At 38.9% G+C, this 10,428-nt stretch overlaps 1 protein-coding gene across 1 annotated transcript; it reads left to right on the top strand.

Annotated features, from left to right (window-relative positions):
• The first annotated feature begins 697 nt into the window (after positions 1–697).
• On the top strand, positions 698–3,430 carry LIG4 (ligase IV, DNA, ATP-dependent). Its single transcript, XM_010192651.1, has one exon. The coding sequence runs from the start codon at positions 698–700 to the stop codon at positions 3,428–3,430; it is 2,733 nt and encodes a 910-aa protein (XP_010190953.1).
• The last annotated feature ends 6,998 nt before the right edge of the window (positions 3,431–10,428 follow it).

Here is a 10,428-nt window from a genome sequence, read left to right on the forward strand (position 1 = left end):
AGTACAGTGTCACTAGGGCACTCCTCCTCTTCCGGAGCGCAGGGCAGCCGCTGTGACTCCGGCTTCGCGTAAGTCTCCTGTGGGGGCGGCCGTTCTACCACTGCCCCGTCCGTCTTACCCCCCTCCATCTTTCTTTTAGTTCGTTCCGGGGAGGGGTGGCCAGTGCGGAGCGGAACGTTACCCGGCGTGGTGTCCTTTCCCACCCGGCTCGTATCCATGGCGACACCGTAGCGTTGTGGGGCGGGCGGTGGAGAGAGCGGGCACCGGCCCCCCAGGACCCCGCTCCCTCAGTGCCGCCCAGGGCGGCGGGGGCTATGGGAGGAGCGGGCCGAGGGCGCGGGGGGGTCAGGGACAGGCTGTGCTCCGGAGGAGCGTGGTTGAGGAAATCGGTCTCCGAGCAGGGCATGGAAAGGAGGGGGTGGGGCGCGGGGCTTTTTCTTGCCTTGCAGCCCTCTGTGGTCTGGGCGCTGCCTTGTGCTCCAGTGTCGCAGCCTGGCTGCTGAGTTTCACCCGTGACTAAGGATGGTGGTACCAGCTGGTGAACGTTAAGTAAAGATAACAGTTAAATCCTAATTAGAAAAAAAAAGAAAATCAGTAAATCCTAATTAGAGATTTATCTGTTTTCAAGACAGAATAATGTGCTGGTGTTTCTCTACAAATACATATTTTTTTTGTTCTTAGTGAAAGACGGACTCTGATGGCTTCCACACCTGCTTCGCAGTCTTCTAAAAAAACAGTGGCCTCTCAGGTGCCTTTTGCACATCTGTGTTCTACTCTGGAGCGAATACAGATGTGTAAATCTCGCCCGGAGAAATACAAGTATTTCAAGGATTTCCTGGATTCCTGGAGAAAATTCCATGATGCTCTTCATAAAAAGGAGAAAGATGTCACGGATTCTTTTTATCCAGCAATGCGACTTATTCTTCCACAGTTAGAAAGAGAAAGGATGGCCTATGGGATTAAAGAAACTATGCTTGCGAAGCTGTATATTGAACTGCTTAATCTACCAAAAGATGGAAAAGATGCTGCAAAGCTTTTAAATTACAGAACACCGGCTGGTTCACGTGGAGATGCTGGAGATTTTGCAATGATCGCGTACTTTGTGTTAAAACCTAGGAGCCCAAAACAAGGCAGGCTGTCAATAGAACAAGTCAATGAACACTTAGATACAATAGCTAATAATAATGCTGCTAAAAACAAAGGTCTGTTAAAGAAAAGTCTTCTCCAGTTAATTACGCAGAGCACAGCACTGGAACAGAAATGGCTCATTCGGATGATTATAAAGGATCTAAAGCTTGGTGTTAGTCAACAAACTATATTTTCCATTTTTCATCCTGATGCTGCTGAATTACACAACGTCACAACTGATTTGGAAAAAGTCTGCAGACAACTGCATGATCCGTCTGTCTCGCTTAGCGATGTTTCTATCATGTTGTTTTCTGCCTTTAAACCGATGCTTGCTGCTATTGCTGATGTCCAGCAAATTGAGAAACAGATGAATAACCAGATATTTTACATAGAAACTAAGCTGGATGGTGAACGTATGCAGATGCACAAAGATGGAGATGTGTATAAATATTTTTCCCGAAATGGATTTGACTATACTCAGCAGTTTGGTGCTTCCCCCCTTGAAGGTTCATTAACGCCATTTATTCATACTGTATTTAAGAGCAGTATACAAAATTGCATTCTTGATGGTGAAATGATGGCTTACAATCCTGAGACGCAAACCTTTATGCAAAAAGGAAACAGGTTTGACATAAAAAGAATGGTGGAGGACTCTGATCTGCAGACCTGCTTCTGTGTGTTTGATGTATTGATGGTTAACGATAAGAAATTGGGTCACGAAGTACTAAGCAAAAGATATGAAATCTTAAGTAGTGTATTTACCCCGGTAACAGGCAGGATACAAGTTGTACATAAAAAAAGTGCCAGAACGAGGAAAGAAGTAATTGATGCTCTAAATGAAGCAATAGATAACAGAGAGGAAGGGATTATGGTGAAAGATCCCATGTCCACCTACAAGCCTGACAAACGCGGGGAAGGCTGGTTAAAAATCAAGCCAGAATACGTCACGGGGCTGATGGATGAACTCGACCTTTTAATTGTTGGTGGTTACTGGGGGACGGGCTCGCGTGGTGGCATGATGTCTCATTTCCTGTGCGCTGTGGCAGAGACGCCCCCTCCAAATGAAAAACCTACTGTCTTCCACTCCCTTTGTCGTGTTGGCTCTGGCTATACTATGAAGGAATTGTATGATTTAGGTTTGAAACTGGCTAAACACTGGAAGCCCTACCACAGGAAGGACCCTCCCTCTAACATTTTGTGTGGAACTGAAAAACCTGAAATGTACATTGAACCTTGCAACTCTGTCATAGTTCAGATCAAAGCAGCCGAGATTGTTAACAGTGACATGTACAAGACTGACTGTACTTTGAGATTCCCCCGAATTGAGAAGATAAGAGAGGACAAAGAATGGTACGAGTGCATGACTTCAGACATGTTAGAAGATCTCAGAAGCAAAGCGGAAGGGAAGCTGGCATCTAAGCACCTTCATATAGATGAGTATGATGAGCCACACGAGAAAAAAAGGAGAACTGTACCAAAAGTGAAGAAAATTGGAATAGCTGAGCAATTTAAAGCTCCTGATCTTTCTAATGTAAGCAAGGTTTCAAATGTATTTGAAGATGTTGAGTTTTGTGTTATGACAGGAACAGGAGACCACTCCAAGTCCGAACTGGAAAGCAGAATAGCCGAATGTGGTGGCAGCGTGGTACAGAACCCGGGGCCGGAGACTTACTGTGTCATTGTAGGAGCTGAGAACGTCAGAGTGAGAAACATCATTGCTTCCAACAAATATGATGTGGTGAGGGCAGAGTGGCTCCTTCAGTGTTTTCAAACCAAAACACTGGTGCCTTGGCAGCCAGCCTTTATGATTCACATGTCTCCTGACACAAAAGAACATTTTGCTCGCGAGTATGATTGTTATGGAGACAGCTACACAGCAGACACAGATGTTGCACAACTCAAGGAAGTGTTCTCGAGAGTGAAGGACAATACGGTGGTGCCTTTGGACGCGATTGCAGAGTTAGAGGAACGCTATTCATGGAACAGCTGTCAGCTCAGTATGTTCAGAGGAAACACTATTTATGTGGACTGCTATGCTGTAGTTAATGAGCCCAGAACCAAAATCCATGGATCAACACTATCAATTAGAGCTTTGGAGCTCCGTTTTTATGGTGCAAAAGTAGTCTCTCACCTTGAAGAGGGTGTCTCCCATGTTGTTATTGGAGAAGATCATTCTCGGGTAAAAGAGCTGAAAGCACTCAGGAGAACATTTGGGAAAAAATTCAAAATTGTATCTGAGCTGTGGGTAACAGAATCGGTGAAGGAAGGAGTCCCAAAGAATGAAAATCAGTACTTAATTTAAAGTAGTTCTTAAGCTTGGAGCAAAAGCATTCTTGTTGGCATGATTGGACTTGGATATTATGAGGTTGTCTTAATTTTTTTTGTTTTCGTGTCTTTTTAAAGCTGGCTCTGGCTAAAGAATTAACACTGTATTGTTAAAATTAGAGGAAGACTTTTAATTAGACTGTTGTGGAAGCAAGAGGATGCTTAGCTATGTTGGAGGAGAAAAAAAACACCACCAGGTAAATAATGTAAGCCTTTTACTTCACAAACAGGTCTCAGGAGAGATCTAATATTTTACATAAGAGTTTCTAGCTATTAATAGTGCTTGCCTCCATTGTGCAAAATGGAGACAAAAATTCACTATTTTAAGGAGATTCTACTATTTAACGCATTGTTTATTTATCAATTTACAATCACATTCATGTTCTTGTGGAATTGCTTTGTGTGTATTTCATATGCTACAGAACTCAGTAATTTATGAACCTTGTCTGCAGTATTTTAATTTGTTTACATTGTTTTTAGCAGAGCCCCACACAGCCTCAGTAGCACTTTGGTTTTAAGATATTGCATCGATCTCACGTTTCTTTGTATAAATAACCATCGTAAAATAGAACCTAAGCTTCTGGTTGAGGTGCTAATGAATTAATAATGTAATATATCTGTAAAGTACAAATCAATTATTTAAAAACTGTGATGACCTCCTATGCTCATTACTGTTAAAGTTAAATTGTGAAGTGTGACAGAGCTAGGCTTTTACATGTAACTGTTTTATCTTTCAAAAAATGTGTCTTAAGCTATTTCAGTAATGTAAGATTAATTTTCAAGTATCTAGTTCAATGTATATTTTATTTTCCAATAACTAAATAAAATAAGTTTTTTAAGTCTGCCTGGTATGTATTTTTTTTAGTGAGCAATAACTTTTGAAAAACATGAAACTTAGTTTCTTATTTTACGCTGTTAGATAATTTATGCATTAACTTTGAGGGGAGAAAGGTTCAAGCCTTAGTTCTTGTTATGCCAATGCTGGTATCAAACAGAATTGCTGTTGGGCTGATCACACAGAACCAGGTTTTGGCTGTCTGATTTCTTCAATGCTTTTTGAGGTTGTGTTCATATAAAAAGTAAGTGTAAAAAGAATTGAGAAATGTTATATGAAAGGCTAATTGGAAGGAAGTTTATCTCTTACAGTGCAAGCATTAAGAGGTCCCTTATTATTTGATATATACTAAGTAGGTAAAATGTAATAACTACTTTTCTTAAGCCATCGTATAAATTGTTAAAAAGCAGAGTATTTTATGTATACATAAAATAGTATATACTGAAAGACTGCATTATTTTTTCCTCTAATAATTGAAGTAGAAAATTGGTATATGTGAAATATAATACTTCAGTTTTAATTTATTTGGCTTATTACGTGTAATGTCGTATATTCTGATTTATAAACAGAAAATGAAAAGAGAGTTTGTCTTCACACCCACACCAATTTCTGTTAGATGGATTTTAATAAAACACGTATTTGAGGTGATCCTGGTTAGGAAAGTTAAGGTGGGGGGAAATAAAAGGCAAATATGAATTAGAGCTGACCCTTGGGACATTGTCAAATATCTCACTTTGAGATCTAAATGTTATTTACAGATATGTATTTGAGAAATATAAATTCCATGTTGTCTTTTTGTTCTGTCAAAGCTATGCAAGGCTGGGGAATCTAGAACTAAGATCTTACCACCAAAAATGTTATCCTTTTTACAACTCTTCAGTACACATTGTACTGAAGGTTTATTTTATTACAAAAGAAACCCTTGTGGGTGTGGTATGCTGTTTTAGCTTCTTTTATTTTTTTTTTATTAATTTCTAGTTAGAACTAGAAATTAACTGTTAAACATGCATATTTGTATGCGGTGTGATAATTAGCATACTGGGTAATATCAAGCCATTTAGATGATGTCTGTTTCTTCCGGTTACTGTTTCGCAAATTTACATTTATTTTAAAATGTTGAATAAGAAATGCTGTACTTCATATAGTTAGTGTAAAAAGAGAATCTTTACTTGTTACTACACTAAAAATACAGGCATTGCAGGTGATTTCTGGGTTTTTTGGATGTTGCTTTCCATGGCAACTTTGGTGGACAAACTGTGAATCTGTGGATGAAACTGCTTTTATTAAATTAGATATCTAGAATACAAGCCAGCGGACAGGGGAATCTATGGATCCCCTAAGCAAAGGCATTCTCATGGCAGAACAGTAGTGATGAAAAAATAGATGTTGGGAAGCAACTTGTGAATCTGTGTAGTTTTAAGGAAATTCTCATTTGTACTGAAGGAACAAATGAAGGCTGGAAATTATTCAAAAAGTAAGAATATCTTGTCCAGACACAAAAGTTTTTCTTAAAAAGTCAAATTAATTAAGGAGGTATGCAGAGAATTTAATGCATGATTTCTAAGGATGAATGCAAGACAAGATTTGTAGGTAACAGTACAAGCTGATGTGGATCAACAGAGTATTTGTGTACCAAAAAATGGCTTTCATCTATTTTGCTTCATCTAATAAAAACCCCAAACATATAAAACTAGCATTATTAGATAAACATCATCCATTAAAGAGAGTGTTCAAGAAAGAGGAACAGCTGGAGTCAAACTGCTGAAACATTAACCTGATGTTTGAACTTCCAGAGGACCCCTTCTGATTACAAACCATTTTTTACTGCAATAAATACTCCCATTTTCTTAATTACATTTAGAAATAGAGGGTTTGTAGGTGAAGATTTCTTTGATAAAGCTGCCTTTGTTTTCTTTTGTTTTGTTTTTAAATAGGCACTAGGTTTGAGAGCAAGCGTTCCAATTTACATTGTAATACAAAGTTTTAATTTAAGATGTTGTTCCTGGAAAAGTGGAGAAGGAAAGGAGAGAAAAAGGGACTGCAGACCTTGCAGTTTGGGGGAAATAGAGAAAAGTTTGGTCTTGATCCTATACACTGGCTTTTAACTGGCATTTTTGAAAAATGCTGCCAGTGATAGAGAAAGAACAGAGCAACTTTCGGGACCTGCTGTAGCAGAAGATCTGGGAGGTACCCATCCTGTCTGCGACTGCGTGTTGGTGAATGATAGTCTGATTTCTTGGCTAGTCATGAGGGCAGTTCTGTGTAGGCAATAAAATGCACAGGCCTTAGGAAAAGGTCCCACTGTTCACTTTCTTTATTAAACAATTTAATAAAATAAGCTCATGCTGTAACTCTTTTTTCCTACTCTGAAAGGCAAGTACTCAAACTGGTGTGCAATTTTGGAATTAAAAGCCTGTGGCAGCTTGCACACAGTATCACAAATCATGCCAGGGAACAGTGTTTTTAATTTCTTAATCTGATTTTCCAGTGGAAACCATACAGAGCTGGGGAAATCTCAGGTGTATTCATACATTAAAATATACACCTTGATTTCCCATCAACTGATGTAAAATGAAAGACTATGGCTTCCTAATATTGTAGGCGTTTATGCCAGGTATAATGCAAGTGCCAAGCACTGTTACTGCTCTTTTACGCTCTTTTCATGTGCATGTCAGCACAACCTGAATCAGCCCTCTTACTTTATTTCACATTTCCTCTTCTTGTGCCCATACACTGAAAATAACTAATTGACATTCTTGCTACCTTAAGGGGTTCAAAAACATCTTATTCTTGCATCTGCAGATAGGATTTAAAATACAGAATCCTGCAAAATATCGTTCTATCAACTGTTTAATTATCCTTTGAATACCTGAAAGCTAATAGCACTGGAGGTAATGGTGCATACGCAACAGATTGCAATCTGCTGACTGTGTTTGAAGATGTATTATCCTAGCAAATTCACATTTAAAATATTGGAAGTAGTAACACTGCGGAAGCCCAGTTGCACGAATGAAAACAGCTTCCCTCTCTATTTGCTACAACTTAGATGTAGTATTATAGTAGCTTTGGATCTCTTCATGCAGCTCTAATTTATTTTAAGTGTGGCAAGTATCAGAACCAAATTCCTCCATTTCCCTCCTGCTTTTCGGAGGATAAATTGCTGGAGAAAGAAAAGGCAGGAAGCTATCATTTCATATACACTGGTCTTTACACTTACTGCACAGAATAATTGCTATCTAGTTAAATTAAAACTTTAATGAGGCAGGAAGCTATAAATACTGTTTTGCATAAAATATTATTAAAAATCATTATTATTGAAGCAGTTAATGAAAACTATCCCCTCTTAGTTAATTTCTATTTTCTTTGTTTTTGAAGAACAAAGATGATTCACATATTTAACCTGCCTAGCTAAATTATATCATCAATTTATTTTGATCTTTGGCGTACATCAAATGATAATTTCCCAAAAAAACTATTTCAACCGCACACATGAATATGATTTCTGGCATAGTGGATCTTCATCGATGGAAAGGAGCTGTCAGAATCGTCAGTGCACCCACCTCCTCCTGTGACATGGATGGCCTGTGCTCAGGGCCAGCTCTTCAGTGGTGTAGCTGTGTGACGTTGCTCAGACGGTTGTGAAAATTGCTGTGTGCAAAAAGAGTTTTGTCAAGCCTTGCTAGGGACCTCCTTCAGTCAGCTTGGAAGGTGTGTTTAAGTTCAGGCCCCTGGTCTTAGTTCACGCCATAGCTGTCTTGCAGCTGTGCTTGGCCATGCACCTAGCTGATCCCAATCCTCACCCACTGACTTGGCTTCCTGGCTTGATGTTGGACCTACTTCATCACTGTGGGCTTACCTAGCCCCCACTAGCTGACCAAATTTACCGTCACCAGGCATGCTTGCTCATCTTCTTGGGTAGGACTTGTATGGTAAGGACACTGCCTCATGCCCACCTTGCTGTCTCCTTAGCTCCCAGCACGCCTCTCCTCATGGAGCAGCCTGCTTGCATCTCTTGATACTACAGGAAATTGAATGGAGGAAACCGTGCTTCCTTGCCTCTTTTCTTTGTGGAAATCCTCACCCCCTACAAAACACCCTTTCCCTCTCCCCCTGATATTCATCTGAAATTTAGTGTGGATGTGAACTTCTTTCCAGGACTGAATCAAAAAATTGTGGGAATCTTATAAGTTTTTACCTTAGTACATCTGTTTGGTGAAACACTTAAAATCTGTGTGGTCCCTGTTGCTCAATTTCTAGTTACTCTTCCCTGAAATAGTACATCTGTATGCTTTGAAAGAGCCAGCACAAATATCAGTGAAAAGCAGAAGGTCCATTTATTCATGTGAAAAGAAATCGGTCAAAGCCTCTGTCAGCTATGGTAAATGACAGACAAGGTGTATTATTCTGTTTATGGCACCTTAATTTAATGATCTGGTGAGAGATTTTAAAAAGTTCTTTAGTAAGCTAGTGAGGTTGACACAGTGTTTTTTATAATATTTAGTTTCAATCTTTCTATTAAAAAAACCCCAAACCCAGTCATTTAATCTTTCAAATCCATAGGTAATTTCAGTTTGAATTCTTTCAAAAGAGGGATTTGAAGTTGTAAGTTATAAAATTTCTTGAAAAGGAGAAAAAACTGTTCATTTGAAGGTGACTAAGGAAATGCCTTTTAACATAGTCAGTTCAACAGAGCATAAAGCATCTCCAGCTGGTAACAGCTGTTGTACCACAAAACAGTGAATGGGCCTATAAAATTTTGCTGTACTTCTTTTTGCTATGAGGGGATAGGAATGAGAGAACAGTCTATAAATTTGAATTATTATACGATCCCAACAGTGAAGGAGGAGCTTATAGGTATAATTAAAACGTTCCTCCATGTTATTTGCTAGAAGTAGGGAAATTAAAAAACATCTGTCTTGAAATTATTTTCTTTTAGATAAAATATAGTGGCATTTTATTGGGATGTTTTCAACAGATGCAGCTTTTCCTTTCTTTGTAATTCTGGCGAAGATTATTTTGGAAGAACATATAAGGGATAATTTCAAGTTCAAATTGCAAGAATTAATGTTCTTAATTTTTTCTTACAGAGATTGTAGAAAGATGTAGCGTGCCTAAGCATGTGGTTGTATTTGAAAACTGATATAACAAGAATGTTTCAACTCATATATTTGTCACTACGTTGGTGACAAAATATATTAATTCATTCTTCTGTTAATGCTGAAGATAGAGGAACCATGTAAAACTATGAAACCAGAGTTCAGTTTTCTTCTGTGTCATGTATCATAAACAAAGTAAAATACAGTTTTCAGGACTGAAGTTGCCAGAAATAAGATACCAGGGAAAAAAGAAGGATTTTTACACACAAAATGAGTGTATATGGTGTGAGGGTTTTGTATTACACAGTCTCATCCTCAGTCTTTCCCAGAATAGAACAAATTTACACAGTCCAGTTCCATGTAGAGTTGTACATGTCAGTTAGAAAAGGTTAACTATGATGTTACTATCACTTTTTATAAAGTTCAAATTAGCCTTTTGAGATAGATTCAGGTAGAAGGGTTTTCTTCGGTAGAAGCACTTGTGGTTCTGATTTCTTTCTTTTTTTTTTTCTTAATTTGTCTAGCATTATGTGGTTTGTTATGGTAGAAAACTAGCTTGGTGCACAAGGTGAGAGCACCAGATGTTGTTTTTCTTAGCTTTAGGAAGGCTTTTGACACTGTCTTCTGTAATATTCTCAGACCTGATGAAGTATGGACGAGATAAATCCATAGGGAGGTGGACTGAAAACTGGTTGAACTGCCAGTTGTCATCAGCAGCTCACATACAGAACAAGAGGCAATGGACACAAAGTGAAACAGGGGAAATTTTGTTTAAAACTAGGGAAATACTTCCTTACTGTGGTCAAACGCAGAAACAGGTTGCCCACAGAAGTTGTGGTGTGTCCATCCTTGGTGTCATTCAAAACCCAGCTGGATACAGTCCTGAGCAACCTGCTGTATGACCCTTTGAGAGCAGAGGAGCTGGACTAGGTGATCTCCAGAGGTGCCATACAGCCTCAATTGTTCTGTGATTTTGTGAGTCAGGTCTGAATTGATGTTCCCAGTCTAATTTCTGGTGTCTTGTGAATGGGCGAACTGTCAAAT

This window comes from Mesitornis unicolor, unplaced genomic scaffold, assembly GCF_000695765.1.
Source record: "Mesitornis unicolor isolate BGI_N332 unplaced genomic scaffold, ASM69576v1 scaffold49769, whole genome shotgun sequence".
Classification (NCBI taxonomy): Eukaryota; Metazoa; Chordata; class Aves; order Mesitornithiformes; family Mesitornithidae; genus Mesitornis; species Mesitornis unicolor.